The sequence below is a fragment of the Hipposideros armiger genome, unplaced genomic scaffold (genome assembly GCF_001890085.2).
Source record: "Hipposideros armiger isolate ML-2016 unplaced genomic scaffold, ASM189008v1 scaffold_1317, whole genome shotgun sequence".
Lineage (NCBI taxonomy): Eukaryota > Metazoa > Chordata > Mammalia > Chiroptera > Hipposideridae > Hipposideros > Hipposideros armiger.
Window position 1 is genome coordinate 80,340 of NW_017732667.1, and position 17,503 is coordinate 97,842.

Sequence of the window (17,503 nt, forward strand, 5' to 3'; positions counted from 1 at the left end):
TTTAAAATAAGTCAACAGATTTGTTTTCCTGTTTCATTACCTGCTCTTGCATCCTCTCTCCAGACCTGCCCCCAAATGAAGAATAATTCAGCAACCAACAAACTTTCCTACACTGATGTCTCAAATCTTTTTTTTTTTTCCCACTAGTCAACAGAGCCCATGCTGGGTCTAGGTGAACATTCATTTCACCTTTTTTGGTAATGTTAATAAAAAGCAAATTATAGATGTTTTTCACTGCATTTTCTAAGCTGATTTAAATGCAAAAAAGTTCTCTTTGTTTTTTTTTGTTTGTTTGTTTGTTTGTTTTTTGGTTTCTTGTGCAGCAAAAGAAAGAGGCAGCCAACCAAATGGGGGAAGATATTTGCAAATACCTTTGATAAGGAATTAATATCCAAAATACATAAAGAACTTGTACAACTCAACAACAAAGAACAAACAATTCAATTAAAAAATGGGCAAAAGACCTGAACAGGTACCTCTCCAAAGAAGACATACAAATGGCCAACAGATATATGAAAAAATGCTCAACATCACTAGCTATTAGGGAAATGCAAATCAAAACCACAATGAGAGACCACCTCATATCTGTTAAAATGGCCATTATTAACAAGGCAAGTAATAAGAAGGGTTAGAGAGGTTGTGGAGGAAAAAGAACCCCCATACACTGTTGGTGAAAATGTAAATTGGTACAGCCACTATGGAAAACAGTATGGAGGTTTCCCTCCAAAATTAAGAATAGAACTACTTTATGTCCCAGCAATCCCTCTTCTGGGTATCAACCCCAAAAATCTGAAAACACTTATCTGTAAAGCTATATGTACCCCTACATTCATCGCAGCATTATTCATGGTGATGAAAACAACTGAAATGTCCATAGGTAGACGATTGGATAAAGAAGATGTGGTACATATATACAATGAAATATTACTCAGCCATAAGAAAAGATGAAATACTGCCATTTGTAACAACATGAATGTATTTTGATATTACCATGCTAAGTGAAAGAATTTAGATGGAAAAAGTCAAGAACCATATGATTTCACCAATATGTGGGATAGAAAACTGAAAGCAACAAATGAACAAGACAAACAAACAAAAACTCATTAGACATAGAAGTAAAGAGGGGTAGAGAAAAGTAAAGGGGGTCAAATACATGGTGATGGAAGGAGATATGACTTTGGGTGGTATTGTAGAATTGTACACTTGAAACCTATATAATTTTATTAACAAATCCCACCCCAATAAATTTAATAAAATTTTAAAAATTCAAAAAGGATCAAAGAACATACATACTAAGGATGCGGTTACAAATGAAATAAAGCCTTTGAAATTAGCTTTTTTCTCTTTTGAAATAATTTATTCCTGAAAAAAACACCTTTGGAAAATGTGAAAAAAAGTTTTCATCCTAGTGGTTGTTACAGCTTTTGTGTTCAGATGTCAGCCTGACTTACATAAAGACCAGGAGTGCACATGCAACAGAGCACAGGGTCCTGTGGCTCTTCATTCATTTTCTTTAACAAACTTAGTGATTAATAGCATGTTGAGAGCTAGTCCCCGACAGACAGAAACATGGCATAAGCAACCCTAAAGAGAATTTTTTTTAAAGTAGAAATCAAATTGTTGCCTAAAAATATTTGACCTCCAGGGGGCATGTTATATGTGCACGTGTGCATGCACACACTCACACACACACACACACAAATAGACATACAAGATTTAATAAATATATTTCATTTCTGAGCATTTGTGGCACTGAGCAGTAGAATGATCAGCCAAGATTCTAGTCAGAATCTTTGAACTTCTACTCAACAGCTTTGTGTTTTGGACAATGTTACTTAAATTTCATGATTCTCAGTATCCTTATCTGCCCAATATAGCTAATAATCTATCTGTCAGAATTGTGACATAAATTCTAGAAGGGAAACAAAGTCAAAATTCTCATTGCAGGTTGATATTTAATAAGCATAGTTCTATTTTCCTCTACAGAACAACTAGCAGTGACTTAAACAATACAGATGTTCATTTTTCCAGAGCAGACATACCTTTTGCAATTAACACCTAAAAGATGTCTCTTTGCTTTTTGCCATATCATTATCCTGGCCGACTCCCCATGTCCCCAAGTAGGCTACTATAGAAACAAACCTCAGGTACTCATTTAATATTGCCCACACTGGGGGGAAGCTGCAAAGATAATAGGACTTTTATTCACACTCTTTTCTCTTTTGCCAGAGGAAAAAATGTCTCCTTCCCCTTATTGGTCAGAACTGGGCTATGTAGCAAATACCAGATAATCACTCTCCAAGGGGAAAGTGATTGCTCCGATAAGCTAAGTCAAATCATGATTCTTTCACCAGCCTGCTTTGCAATCAAGGAAAAACTTGGAAATAGCTGTTGATCAAGGAATCAATAATGCCTGCCACTTTGATGGACTTGAAAATCATAGCATTTGGTGGTTTCTCGCCTATAAGAATGTATTACTTACGTTTGTATACGTTATCATCCCACTTGAAAATTGTGGGGCATGTAAGAGTTGTGAAGAGAGGACAGGTCATCTCATCTATGACACTTATTTCACCAAAAATAGGTGATACAAGTCTAGGCACATAAGTGTTGCTCAATAAATTACTGTTGGTTGATTGATTTATTGTGATATCTTTCAGTTATGAGTTATACATATTTCCCATAGAATAGGTAATGTTTTTAGGTATCAGCATGTATTTTTACTCTAGGGATAAATGGGCAAATTAAATGCACGAGAAATCCAGTGGTTAGGGTTGGAATAAATTGTCTTCTTTGAGCTAGGACATAGTGTTTATAACTTGTGTCTGTATAACAAAAATATTTTTACATGTGTTATTCTACTCACTATGCAAAAATACCTAAGCCAAAAATGATCACAATTCATAATTCATCAGTGTAGAAACTGAATCTTAAAGACACCAAGGTATATATATATATATACTCAAGGTCTCATACTCAGTAAGCTGCAAAGCCAAAGCTAATACTTAGGGTTTCTGATTTTAACCTCAGAACTCTTTTCATTAAAGTGCTCCAAACAGGTTTCTCCTGATACATGATATATATCACAGATGACTTCTTGATGATTGTAGGCAGAACTTCTTTCAGAGAGAGCCAGAAATCAGTGGAGAAAAGAGATACTTTTTTTTCTTTTCTTTTTTTTTTCTTTTACATGTTTCTGAGTGTGGCATGGCTGGGTTTCTACAAATCCAGCTATATATACTTTAGAAGGTGAACTCCTCCCCCCAATAAATCCAACTATTTGAAAGCTTTTTGGCTAGGAAAATGAACTATTAAGGTGTTATTATAAACTGCATTCCCACTGATTATCCATAAAATTGACACCCTGATTTCCAAGGTAAATAAGGAAAATGCCCTCAAAGGAGTCCCTGAATCTGGTAAAATGTGTTGATGGGGGTGAGGTGGGGTGGGGTGGATGCAACCTCTAGAAAAATTGATAAGACCTTTTTATATCTAACATTATTCATTCATCAAGCATTTATTGAAAGCTTATTATGTATGCTAAAGACTCCAAGTTGAATACTAACTGAGAAACCACTCAGAGTTAGGAAAACACATGAACAGGAACATTACACAGTAATCAGTAAAGACCTCAAGAGAAAGATAGGCTTGAGTAGTGAGTGTAAATTAGCCAGCTGGGAAGGAGAAGTCCATGAAAGGAAGAGTAGTATGTGTAAAGAGCATGGCATATTACCAGCTCAGACACATGCATTCTAGGTAAAGGTATCTAAAAGGTTCTGTTTTCAGGAGATAGATGACAGCAGAGGACTACTTTTGATGTCAAGGATAAGTATTATGGTGACAAGATTGAGTCTGAGGTAGACTAGAAGACAGAAGTAGAGGCAAGTGGCTCAAGCAAGGTTTTCTCAACATTTGGCTGAAGCCCATTTGCCTTAACGGAAAAGTTCACTTTTCTACACAAGTAGACTTCTACCTTCATTACCCTAAGATTTGACTTTCCTGTTAAGGAAAATACACTTGACTTAGCCTGAATTGAATAATAGGCTTTATGGCCGAGGGTGATCCAAGTCCCTTTCTCCCCAAAGAGACAAAGAATGACTTCATTATGCCAACTGCAAGTTTTCGTCCCTAGAGGAAGCAATTTTTGTCAACTTACAAACTCCCAATTCACCTATAATCTGAGCTGTGTGGCACTTAATTACATGTTAGCTTGGTATCTTAATTTTTTAAATGTGTTTACATTATATTTTCCGAAATCATTTTGAGCTCCATGAAAGCAGATTTTTTCCCCCATTCCTTACACCAATAGGTGTTGCATATTACTGGCCATGTACTATAAAGAGGGAAAACAAAATAAAACAAGAATAATATTGAATATTAGAAAAGGAAATAATAAATAAATTAATTAACTAATTAATTAATTAACTTTCTGCTACATCAATATTTTAAAACTACTTTGATGATATGAGACAACAGATGTCATCCTTCAATCTTGACAGCAAATCATAACATGTGAAGTTGAAAAAATCCAAAAGTACTGATACTCAACACAGACTGGCCTACTGTAGCCAATGCAGTGTCTTCTTCCGTGCATACCAGGTACTCTTATGTCATAGTGAATTTTACTTATTAGCTTTCTAAACATAAAGGAAATAGAACGGGAGGTTTTCATTTTCAAGTGCCATGTGGGTTGAGGCCATTAATTCTGTATGATATTTAACATGTCAATCTGTCTCCTTTTAGGATCCCATCTATAAGATGGAGATGGCCAAGCTTAATTTCTATATGCCTTACAGGAGAATTACAAAATCAATGAGGCAAACCACTTGTTGAATATTTGAAGACTAATATTCCAGTCGTCGAATGATTCTTTTCCTTCTACTCTTTTAAGGGGAAACAAGTGGGAGTGCTCAAGGGACAACCAAAGGGACATGAAAATTCACCATTCCCTGTTAGCCATCAATGCACTTTATCTATGCAGGATTTTTAACCCTCTTCAAAACAAGGTAGTCTGCAAGTATGAGTTTTTCTTCTATATCAAAGAACATGGGGTAAGGGGAGGCAGGGAGATTGTTTAGCTTCTATTCCACTTGAAAAGGAGTATTTAACATACTTAAAGGTTTACAAAAGAATTTCAACAGGTAAATATCAACCTGGCTGAAAACATTTTTAATAGTATTAATATTCTACAGCTAATAAAAACTTGCTGGCAAAATGCCCTCAGAAGATGAAATTGTTTACACTACTGTGTAAGAGGAACAGCTGTTTGCCTCTCGCCACATTCAGAGCTGCAGTATTCTTACTGAAACTGTAACAAATCTTAGACACATGTCTGCTGTTTAAGGCTCAAAGTTGCTTTGAGAACAGGTGTGTTTGAGAGAGAGAGAAAAAAAAGCTTCAATTGTAAATAGGACTTTAAATTAGGTATAATTTATATACTATAAGTTCGCAAATGGACATCTATAAATGCAGAGCTCCAGTATTTACTAATAATTTGAAGGTCATGTACAGTTTGAGGGCTTCATGTAACAAATTTCCCTGATTACCTTTTTATATACAATCCAAGCACATTTTAATGACACAGATTCATTTTAAGTCATTCTGTCAGATAATGAAGGCATCCTCCATAATTTTTGTAACAGTTTATTTAACTAAACATTTTTTTGAGATGTGTAGAAAGTGGGATGATATAGTTGAACACTAACCTCGGTGACTAAACACCTGTGTCCTCTGGGTATAATTTTCCCATTTGTAATCAGAGAGGTCTTAAAGAGTTGGTAAGGATGTGGAGCTAGGAGAAATCTTACACAGTGCTGTTGGCAAAGGTGGGTATGAATTGCTAACACCATTGTGTAGAGAAACTAGCAATACCTACTAAGCCTAAAGATTAGTATTTCCTATGATCAAAAAAAATTTACTCCCAAGTACCTATTTGAGAAAAACTAAGAGATAAGTACAAGGTTATATTGTTTGTATTAAGGAAAAAAAGTGGAAATAATCTGTAGGTTAATAAACAAAATATTAATGAATAAATTGTGGTGTATTCATAAAATGAAAATATAACTCAGCAGTTAAAATGAAAGAATTAGGACTACATGTATCCAAGTGCATAAATTTCAAAAATATAATGCTGAATAAATTGCAAGGTGCAAAATGAAACAATATGATTTCATTTATACATTGGTTAAAGACAATCAGATCAATACTATATATTTTTTAAGAATGTATATGTGTGGTAAAAGTATAAAAACATGATGTATAGGAATGAAAAATCAGTGTTCTAGGTATGGTGGGGGATCAGGCAACAATGCAAAACGAAGCTCATAAATACTGTTCTTAAACTAAGAAAAAAATGCAAAAGGGACTTATATTTGCAATATTTTATTTCTGTTTAAACTAAGTGTTAATGAATATATAAAGCTGGATAATGGTTCATAATTTTTTCCTAGTCTCTCTAGTATGATTAAACTGGCCACATAGGTGTTTTTAAACCTGGGATCCTCAAGGCCAAGGTTAGGGCCCTCAGCAGAAGGAAGCCTAAGCAGCTGGACTTTGAATCAGGCCCCTCCTCACTCAGGCCCCTAACACAGGACAGCTTCTTGGATCACTTAAGCTTTGATATCCTGTGATTCATCATCTCCTGCAATGGCCTTTCACCCAGAACTGAAGCCTGTGTTGGAGAAGTCTTCCTGTTGCTCAAGAATCTAGTAATAAGAATTATTTTCAGTTAGAAGCTTAGACACAAGAGGGCATTTACTTAACAAGTGACAGGACCCTCAGAATTATTTCTTAATAAACTAATGATGTTGCTAATCTAGTTGCCATCCAGCTATCTTTTAGTATTCCAGTGATGTGAGTCCAGCTCTAACCCATACCACAGGTTAACCTCAAGATTCATGCAGAAGCTGCTTGAAACCCAGCTTAATCTGTTGTAGCTGTGCAGCTAGCCAGCATCTGAACCCAACCAAGGGTTGTCAGTAATGTATCTTGTAAAATAAGCCTGCCTATTTGCTACTGGGGGGTGGGGGAGGAAGACATCGACTTCCTTTGAAGTGATTCCATCCCAACTTGATTGTAAGCTTCACACAGGAGAAATCAGTGTGGCTCTCATTATGTTAACATTTGACAGCTTTCTGACAGCTTCCAATAAAGACAAAAATAAGTTGATTTATGGTAAAGCAGGGGAGTCACCAGATGTAAGCTGGAAGCCGCTGAAGACAGAACCTCTAGGGACCCTCTAGGAAGAAACCAAAACTACTCTTTTCTTTCCTTTTAACTTAAATCCCTCCAGCAGAGACCTCAGATGTAGAATGAATCTCATGAGTCCACTACCCACCCTGATTCTCATTGCTACCACTCCCAATCTGCTCCTCCCTCTCTCAGGCTCCAGGGAACAGCTGGGGCTCCAGAACCGCGCACCTTGCAGTCTATGCACCTTCCTAAAATATGTGCCTGCAGCGCGGAGGAGAGTGGACTTGCTCCGCGGTGAAAGGAAGGGCGAGAAGACAGGGTGCAGGGTCGCAAGCAGGGGAGCAGACAGAATATAAAACCGCTAAATCAGAATTTTCAGTATCTTCAATACCCATCAGCCTTCCATACTGGGGGTGGGTGGGGGGGAGGCGGAGGAAGCACCAAGAAAAGAAAATCGCATTATTAAAGCCTTCCCTCAAAAACAAACAAACAAAAAAACCCCACAACAATGTATCTCCTAGCTCTTTGCAAAGCTTTGCATGGGATATTACTTCTCGCCAATGCGTTTTGTCTTCCAACTCATTTTAGGATCCCTTCAGCAGCGTTCTTCGAAAACCTTGTTTAAATATCAATACCTTTACTCATCCCCCTCATAGGGGGAAGGGAAAGAAACCCAGGGAGAGAGACAGCGCGATCCCCCTTTCCCTTCCTCCTTCCCCTCCCAGGTAGCTGAAGCGCACCGCAGCACCAGGCGGCGGGAGAGGAGCCGCGCGGTGCCGGGTGCAGACCGGCCTCGGCGGCTCTGATAGGGGAGCGCGGGGCGGGTGGGTCGGGGGCGGCGCCGCGCAGCCCGCGCGCCTATAAGGAGCTGTGCGCCGGCCGGGTGTTGATTCCTGCTTCAGCATCCACCGAGTGGGCGCCTGTGGTTGCAGTTGGGTTTGGATTTGCATCTTTAAGGAGGAGGGAGAGGAGAAAGAGGCGGGCGAGGCAGGCGAGCACAGCAAGCGGCGGTCGCGGTGACTGTAGCTCCAGCCTCAGTTCCGGAGAAGACCCGCTACGGGTTCGGTAGTGCACCCGGCACGGGATGGAGTGAAGCAGCCAGTGCCTCTCCAAGGGGGTGGGTGGGAAGGGGTGAGCGGTGCAGAAGACACACACACACACACACACACACACACACACACACACACACACACACACACACACACACACACACACGAAGCCGCGGCTGGCGCCTGCGAATTTGGGATTCGATTGGGAGAGACCGCTTACTCGGGGGAAATGGATTCTGTACCACTGCTGATCAGCGTTTTCACTTTGCTGTTCTCCGGCTTGTGGCATTTAGGATTAACAGCGACAAATTGTGAGTACCAGGAGCTGAGGGTATGTAGGTGAGGTGGGAAACGCTAGTATTTGGAAAGATACTTAACTGTCCAAAGCGTGTTCAATTGTGCTTGCTCTGAGCAGAGGAAAAGCTTTAAAAATGCAGATCGGTGTCGTTCCATCACTCTAACCATCCCAAAAGTTAGCAGAGCTCGGATAATCCAGCCCTGCTGGATTTTTTGCCCTCTCCCTAATCGCAAAGTTCAGGGAAGAAGGGAGGAGTCTTTTCCCTTAGCCTCCTGCTAGCTCCTTGTGCGGTGCCTGTGTGATCTCAGCCAGGGCTTTTCCTGAGAAGGCCCCTGGTTCAGATTGTAAGCGCTGCCTGGGGCTGAGCTTCCAGAAACAGAGATTTTCCCAGCCAACGCACTGGGTGACCGCAGCTCATCTCTGAATGCGGCTGCCTTGGGTTTGCAGTATGTCCAGTGTCTCACAATACATGGCTCTCACTAGGGAGAAGGCTCCCGTTGGGGTATCTTGCAACCAATGGGCATTGGTTTAACAGGATTGGGAGTTTGGGCCTAAGAGTCATGGCCCAACGTAGTCAAACCATAAGATCAATGGATGTCCCTGTTACAGGAGGAAGAGCTTTGATGCACAATCCATCTCCCAAAATCTTTGTGTCAAGGAACCTATGAGGAGTCTTCACTAAGTGTACACTCTGTTGTGGAAGCTCTAATGTTGGCAAGTGCACAGCATTTAATGTAATAGATAGGGTGGACACCTGGGGATCAAACACCTGCACTGTGTATTTAAAGAACTCAGTTCTTCAAACTTGAATAAATCTCTGGAACCATCAGAGGTTTAAGCTCAATTGCTCAGCTGCCTCTCTAAGCAGAGAAAGGGAAGTTTTCCAGCTCTGGAAACTCCTAAATGAGAAAGAATGCAATTAAGCCATCTGTGTTTTCCAAAGATGGTTTATCAAGTTTCCTTGAGTATTTGCTAACCCCATTGGAACCTCAGAAATGTTTTACTCTATTGGAACATGCTAATATTATTTTTTATAACCTGAACCATCACTGTTAGAGAAAGGTAGTAAAACTACTCATTACTACCAGTCCCTCTATTTCACTCCCCACTCTCTTAGGTCCAAGAGGGCCTGGACCTAACCCAGAGTTATACTCAAGGGAAGAGAATTGGATAAATGTTATTTACTGAAAACAGTCCAAAGCAGAGCCAGTGTTTCTAGCTGTGATTGGAAGTTTTAGAGATCCAGAATCTATAGTTAGTGGTAATGCCTTATAAAGGTTTTGTTAAAGTTTGTATTTCTAAAGGAGTGCTGAAGAGGTCAGTCTCTCTAAAAGGGAGGATCCTAAGGGCCTTAGTTTAAAAATTATTTCTGAGGACAGGTAGGGACAGGTTAGAATCTGATTTTTCTTTTCCTCCTCCTCTCCTACCTCTTCCTGCTTCTCCTCCTTTTTTTTTTTTTAAGTGACATTGTTCCCATGGTGTTTTAGAAAAACATCTAAATGGTATATGTAGTAAGAGGAAGTTAGGCATGGTGCTGAACTAGTCTGTCTACCTCCTGGAACGCTAGAGGTCAGTATTGTTCCAGTGTGCAAAGGTGTGGCAGTGAAATCACCGTTTTCCTTTAGCACACTTACCTATCTGAGAATAGTGAATATTTTGAAGATACAAAAAGGTGGAGTGAGGAATAAGGGTGAAGTAGATAGAACCTACTCTATAGGAATTTGGTTTGGGCTTCCTTATGCAGTACATTTTCTTAGGAGCAAGGAGAAATGTAAATTGTAGATTGGCATTTTCTGTAAATTAACTGAATTATAGTCATGTTATAATAATGCTTATAAAATCTATATGGCATGGATTTAAGACTCATGCTTGTCATTACTGATGCAATAATAAAGCTAATTCTAAAATTTAAAATGAAGCTTTGTGATAATGAGCTTTAATATTTTATCACTGACAGTTTAATTTCCCTATTTCCAATCAACATTTCAATTGAATGCACCCTGCTTGTTAAATATTTTGAGGTCAATATTCTTAACAAATAATGACAAATATTGTTATTTTGAGCAAAATGTATTAATTCAGTGAACAATAGAATAGCACCAGCAAATTACTTCTGAACTCAGTACATCTTTGTAGCCTTCAGAACCTGTGATGCAGAACCTCTAAGGGGAAAAAAAGAACATTCCACAATTCTTCCAGACCTCTATTGTCCACATACTTCATCCATTAAATACAGGGCTTTCGTTTACCATCTATCTACAGCCCATTTACATTTATATGCATATATTGAGGAATAGTCAATTTGTACAAGTTTATAAGTTATCTGGAGAAGTTCTTTTATCAGGTTTATTCATTCTATATTTTGAAATAATATTTTGTCATTGTGACAGTAGTCTTGAAAATGCGTTAGTTACTCAAGATTCTCCATAATCCCTGTGAATCCCTGTGAACTTTGTTCAAGTAAAAACAACTTCTGTTTTCATTCTTCTAATAATAATTTGCTGTTGTTATTGTTGTGTGTATGGTGTGTGTGTGTGTGTTTAATTTTCTCATAATCTGACCAAAACTTGAGCATTTACCTGCAGAGGAAAAATGAATGCTTAGCCAATTATAGATTTTATACATTTCTAATTAAACAAAATTAAAATAAAGTTTAGAAGGCCACTATGGTATAGGTATTATGAAACTGTGCAGAGAACATAATTACCTACCAGTAATAAAAACCCTGAAAATTCCCCCATTCCAGATTTTCAGGATATTAAATAGTTACAACATTTCTTTGGATTTACCCTGAAGGAATTAATTTCAAATGTAGATATGATAGGCCAATGTTAAATGAGAAATGCTTTTACATATAATATCAACTCCTCTGACACAGGAATAAACGATGTGACTTGATGGTTAAAGTGAAGCCAGGGGTTTGAAATGCTATGAAGTTCTATCCCTAGTTATGCCACAGCTAAGATGTCAAATGCCCATCGGGTTATTCAACCTCCCTGTGCTCACATGCTTGGGTATAAGACAGCATTTAGGATACATACCTGCTCCCAAACAGAACAGCTGCTTAATATTTTACTGAGGAGTTTCTGCAAACATTGGGCATGTTGAAAGAACGTTCTAATGGGAGTACTTGCGTTCAGAAGATAAGAGAGATGCATGGGACACTTCTAGGGCCATGACTCACTTTATTTTTAACACTAATCAGATGTTATGTGAGTATAAAGAGCCTTAATTTTGACCAATAAGTCACTTTTAATCATCTGCGAGCATCTTATCTGTTCATTGCTACATATTAGGTTCACACACAATAGCCTTGAGAGATAAGTAAAAAACTCTTTATTTTAGCCCTTTCATCACAGACAGAACTTCATCTAAAATATAAGAGGATGCCAATTATATTTATAGAGATCTTCAAATGAAGAGATGCGCTATAGCTTGAGTTATCTGGAGCTTATGCTGAAACTCAATCAATAGGTAATATTATAAACAAGCAACGATCAGCCTGATTTCTTTCAGCAGGCAAGTTTTTGTGGTATATTTTTTGTGGCATTTGCTATCAGCAGCAGTGAAGAAGGTATATAATACTCATTTGGAAGAGTCCTAAAGATTTTCCCATGTTTGCATGGGCTTATTTTTGATGGTCCATATGAGCTCTCTTCCCTTTTTCTTCACATAGACCTCATCTCCAAACCAGATTCCTATTTCTACAATTGGAAGATATAAATGAAAAACTAGACTAGCAATTTCAACACAAGGTTACAGAATTATGGGAAAATTTCTTTCCATATGAATAAGCTCACTCACCCCCACCCCATTCTCAATCTAGTGAATGCCTGTCCTCTAAATTGCCAGGTTGTTTTTCTGCTTCTCTTCCGCTTGCCTTTTCTTTCTTAGTGGGACTCAGTTTTTCTTTACTACATTGCTTTACTTTTCAGTGCCCATGTGTTACAAAACAAAGTATGTTATATTGTTTGAAATGTTCCTGAGAGCTTTAGTTGGTGATCCAAAGCCTTTAGCCTGTCAGAAATCTGCCGAAATATGGATTTTATGTACAAGCTAATCATCTTTGTCATATAGGAAGGTAAGGGGAGGGTCTAGTTACCTGAAAGTCCAAAATACAATAATCATTCACTCAATAGGACTTTATTTTGATGTTTCAGCTTACTCGTTTTGGAGCCATTAATGACATTTTTAATTCATAAGGGGAGCTGTCTTCATTCATCAAAACTCTGACACCGTCTGGCTGGTGTCCTTGAAAAGGTTGTTATTGACGTATCCTAATGTTCTGGGGGTATGAAATGAAGGAGTTGGATCCAATGCTTATTAAGGTCCTATCTAGTCGTAATGTATTATTATCTTTAACTGCCGATGTTGCCTGCTGGCCATTCCATTTGGATTCTTCTGGGGTGATTGTACTCAAAGTTATTAAGCAGTTATATTTAGAATAACATAATAGGGTTTTAATTCCTACTGTGTCCACATAATTTGGCCAGGCAACACAACTAGGTAGACTTTATTAAGTCCACTTTACAGATGAGTATAGTGAATCATTTTCCCAGGATCATAAAGCTAAGCAATAAAAAAAAATCAGAATCCGGATCTAGATCTGTCTCCAAAAACTGCACTCTTTGCAAGATCTGAATTCCCATACACTTAGTTGGGGTCCGTGTGAGTATCTGTGGTGAGCTGCCTTGGGATCCCTGTGGTTAGTCTCTACCATTGGCAGAGGGTGTGGACTTCGCAGGTTCCACCAGAGCCAACTCCCAAGTCATACCTTAAAAAACAACCAAACATTCAGAATCTAGATCAGATGCAAGATGCCAAACATCACAGTGGTCAAAGATAAGAGGCCTCGTGTCCAGATGTGTACCAGCTGCTTTATTTTTCTTTGACAAGTTTCCATAAAACCTTGATAGGGAAAGATCATAGCCTCAATGAAGATATGTGAGCACACACACAGGCACATAGCAATACCATGGAAGGTACCTCTTTTGGCTTCATGTCTTCTAAGTTTATAGATGTCAGAGCAAACATATTAATTCAATGGCAGGTATGTGCTCCTTTTCCCAACACAGGGCTGGTCTTGATCCAGCTCTGCCTAAAACCCTGTTTCATCTCGACCACTCCTTCCACATCGCCTAATTTCTAACTTTTTGGAACATCTTCATATTCTACAAACAAGCCAGGTTGTCCCATATCTCCTTGTCCAATATCATTTATTTGCATATGTTTTCTGCTTGGTCTACAAAACCTGTTCTCATTTTTTATCTTCCCTCACTTTCTTCCAACTCTACACACACACACACACACACACACACACACACTCACACACACACACACACACACACACATACACACACACTTTTCCCAGACTGGGCCAAGTTACTTATATATTACTACTGTATTTCAATAGCACTTCTTATGATCCTTGTCTCCCCAATTAAATGGCATGTCCCCTGATAACATATTTTACTTGACTATCTATATTCAGTGACTAAAACACTGGACAAATGAATGGTAGAGATAATAATTGAATGGTATCCAAGTAAGAATTTTTATTTCTAAATTAAAATCCTTCTTTGGTTCTATTGCTTGAATCTTTTAAAATTTGTTTTGTGTTTATTTTTTAAACTAACAAGTGTTACTTATTGTTTGGGAGATGCTAAGTTAGCATGTGGGGCTGAAGAATGGGCCTCTGCATTCATACACGCCTACACAGTCCCATGACCTCACAGCTGACATAATCCTACCTGTGTGTCCAATGCGCATTGGTTCCTCAGTGAGAAGCCCTCTTTATCCATCTGACCTCAGGACAAAGTTTTAACTAATTTGCTTACTTGTGTAATTTTAATGAGTGTTTCCTATATAGTTTGAAAATTTATAAATATATTACTTTAAAACTTATTCATAGCCCAGGGTTTGGTATAAAAAGGAAAAGATTAGATTCTGTTTAATGGGATTTTAGTAGTAAATCTCTGGAAAGATCTTCTTTTATTGCAAACCTATAACATTACCCTGATAACATTATTCTGTGTCTCCAATGTCATCTTTTAAAGCTGTGTGGTTGGGAGAAGATTTAAGTGTTAATGGTTTGTGTGTGTTACACATTTCAAAAACGTATTGAAGACATGAGTCCCAACTAAAGGTTTTCTTTCTAAAACTCATTTTTAAAAATAATTCTGGAGAAATAAAAATGAATAAGAAGATATAGTCAATGACCTCAAGGACCTTTGAACATGGGCAGCCAGGAAAATGAATTTTTAATCATGTCAAGGTGATAAATGCTATGACAAAGATAAGCACAAGGTGTAATGTAAGGTGGCTGGGGTATCAGACTTTACTTGCTGGGAGAAATGCAAGGAGAAATGCAACTCAGACTTCACTAGCTGGGAGAAATGCAAGGACATCATTACAAGTATTCTGTGTGAAGGCATGAGAGTAAGGTGTCTTGTAGTGACTACCAATAGGAGTGGCTCAGAGGCATAGGAATCAAAGAAGAAACTAGAGGACTAGGTAAGCATGGGGCCCTTTTATTTTTACTGTCAAAGCAGTGAGAGTCATGAAAGAATTTTGTACATGTAATTAGATATACATAACCAGATTTCTGTCTTTAAAAAAAAAATCACTGTGTAAAGAATAGACTAGGATGAGCCAAGACTAGAAGAAAACCAGTTAAGACGTTATTGTAGTAACTCAGATGACAATTAATAAGAGCATAAAGAAGGAAGTTTCATAATCTCCAAAGGTTGCAAAGATTCAAAAAGAAAATAATGGCCAAGTTAATTCAAAACATAGACATATATGAGCTAGTAAACTCCAGAAGGCACAGATTTGTGGTTAAAATGTATTCTACAGCTGCTCCTATTGTTTTTGACAAATGAGAGCTATATATGCTAGAAAAGGTGCTCTGTTCTCTGAAATGAAGTTCTTTTCTGGGAATACAAAATGACCATATTCTCAGTGCAGTATATTTCATATTTGCATGACACCCTGTAGCATATGCTGTCTGTATCCATCATCCTGATGCATCTTCTAGTCTGTAAATTATGCTGGTTTTTGTCAGCAGAGTGAGAACTAGTCATTAAAGGATGTGTAATTAAACCTCCACCTCCGCATTCTCATTCCCCCTCTGGAAGGGGGTGAAGTGGGGATCATTACTGCTCTCTGGGTTCATTACTATTCTCCGTGATTGCTCAGTGGAAACAGAGACAAGGGGAATTGGGTGTGCCCCATTGATTTGCTATCATTGGTATTTGATTTGCTGGCATAAATTCCATGTCTCTACATTTCTAATTGCTTTTGTGCATACTCTTGGGGGTTGATTAATGCCATCTGCTCACTGGATCAGCTGAATTGATTGAGTTTTAAAGCATGACAACAGAAATGTTGAAGGTAGAAAAAAGTGAAGGGAAATGCCAAAACACGACTCATGATGTATATTATTTTTAACTATCCACCTTTGGAAGCAGAAATATCCCTTTGAAGACAGTCCAAGGCAAACAGCAGTCTAAAGAAATTTGCCTAACCGACAGATGTTTGTAGGTGTTCGTCTGGACCACTGTTTTCTGAGTATATTTGTTCAGTTCTCTCCCTTCTTCCTCCCTCCCCCTTACTTTTCCTTCCTCTCTTTCCTACTCCTTCTCTCATCATGAGGATATGTAATTTGGGTGTTACCATTGGCTGTCCTGTGAACTCACGATTGTGATAAGATGTAAGAGGAAGAGAGAAAAAAGGCTGTTGGATCCAGTGCTGCCTTGCTAAACTATGTGGGGGCACAGTCACCAAATATGAAGCCTCCCAGCTAGGCCTATTCTGAGGGCAGGCCTGATAGGGATCTGCCACCCCCAGGGCACTTGGGAAAGGCCTCTTGATCACAACACCCCCACCCATCTGTCCCCAAACAACTCTTCCGTTAACTCTGTCAGACTCCTGAAGCTGTAAATGTGGGGAAAAGCCATTCAACTCATAGAGATAAGTCCTATGACACAGAGCCCCACTGGGAGAGAAAATAGAGGAATCTAAATCTATACTGAGCTACAGTTGACTGAGAGAAACAGACTTTTTGCAGAAAAGTTTATAGAATTGAGAGTACTGGATATCTGGAGCAGGGAAAAAGAATGTTCTGAGTTGGAGAAGGGTTCAGGATTTCAAGATAGGTGTGCCGGCTTCCTGCTTTTGCCCATGCTTACCTTCCTTATTACAAGAATGAAAGTGTAGTAGGTGGGCAATGAGGAAACAGTGAAGGATGTTGAAAAGGAGGTACATCACACAGTTCTGGGTTAATTTCATTCTCACTAGAATATTTCCTAGGCATGCTAACATGGATCTTGTAGAGCCAGTGTAGGTATGATCAAGTCACTGTATCAAATGTCCATGATGGGGGCATTCAATCATCATACATACCTGTTATTGTAATTACTAATGGACCTCAACATGGAGTCTCTCAAAATCAGTTATAATACTAATTATGGCAAAGACAACTACATTTCCTTTCTCCAGCAAAGCTAGAAGGGTCCACTCTTTCTTCAGTGGGGTAATCAGTGAGCTGAGTAATTACCAAGACAAATAGAAATTCTCATGTTCACTTCCACATCAAAGGGACTGTGGGCAGAATTGGTCACCACCTTGTTGAGAAATGTGACCATCTGGATTTTGTTACTTGATTCCTGGGCTCTGTCATAACATGATTAGTGCTTCTGGGAGGTGACCAGTGGCGCCGCTTGCTGACAAAATTCACAAGGGAAGCCTCATAAGAAAGTGGAGAACAGAGATTTATCTGGACAAGTAAGAAGCACATCCCATCCAGAAAACTAAGCAGGCCCTTGGAGAAGATGTCAGCATGATGGGGGGAGTGTTCTTGAAGAGACCTTGAGAGAATCAGTGACTTTGGACTGTAGTGTGTGTGAAGTGTTCCCAGGACCCTAAGCCCTGCATTTGCAGGAGACACAGGCAGATGGAGGTAAAA

General features: G+C 38.8%; 1 protein-coding gene across 1 annotated transcript in view; it reads left to right on the plus strand.

The window, feature by feature from the left end:
* Window positions 1-8,371: 8,371 nt before the first annotated feature.
* Window positions 8,372-17,503, plus strand: part of LOC109377194 (contactin-associated protein-like 5) — a gene marked incomplete at its 3' end in the record, with an annotated part of 226,472 nt that continues 217,340 nt past the window's right edge. The window contains exon 1 of the mRNA XM_019633464.1: window positions 8,372-8,551. Coding sequence (XP_019489009.1) covers window positions 8,470-8,551 — 82 coding nt within the window. The remainder of the gene's footprint in view (window positions 8,552-17,503) is intronic.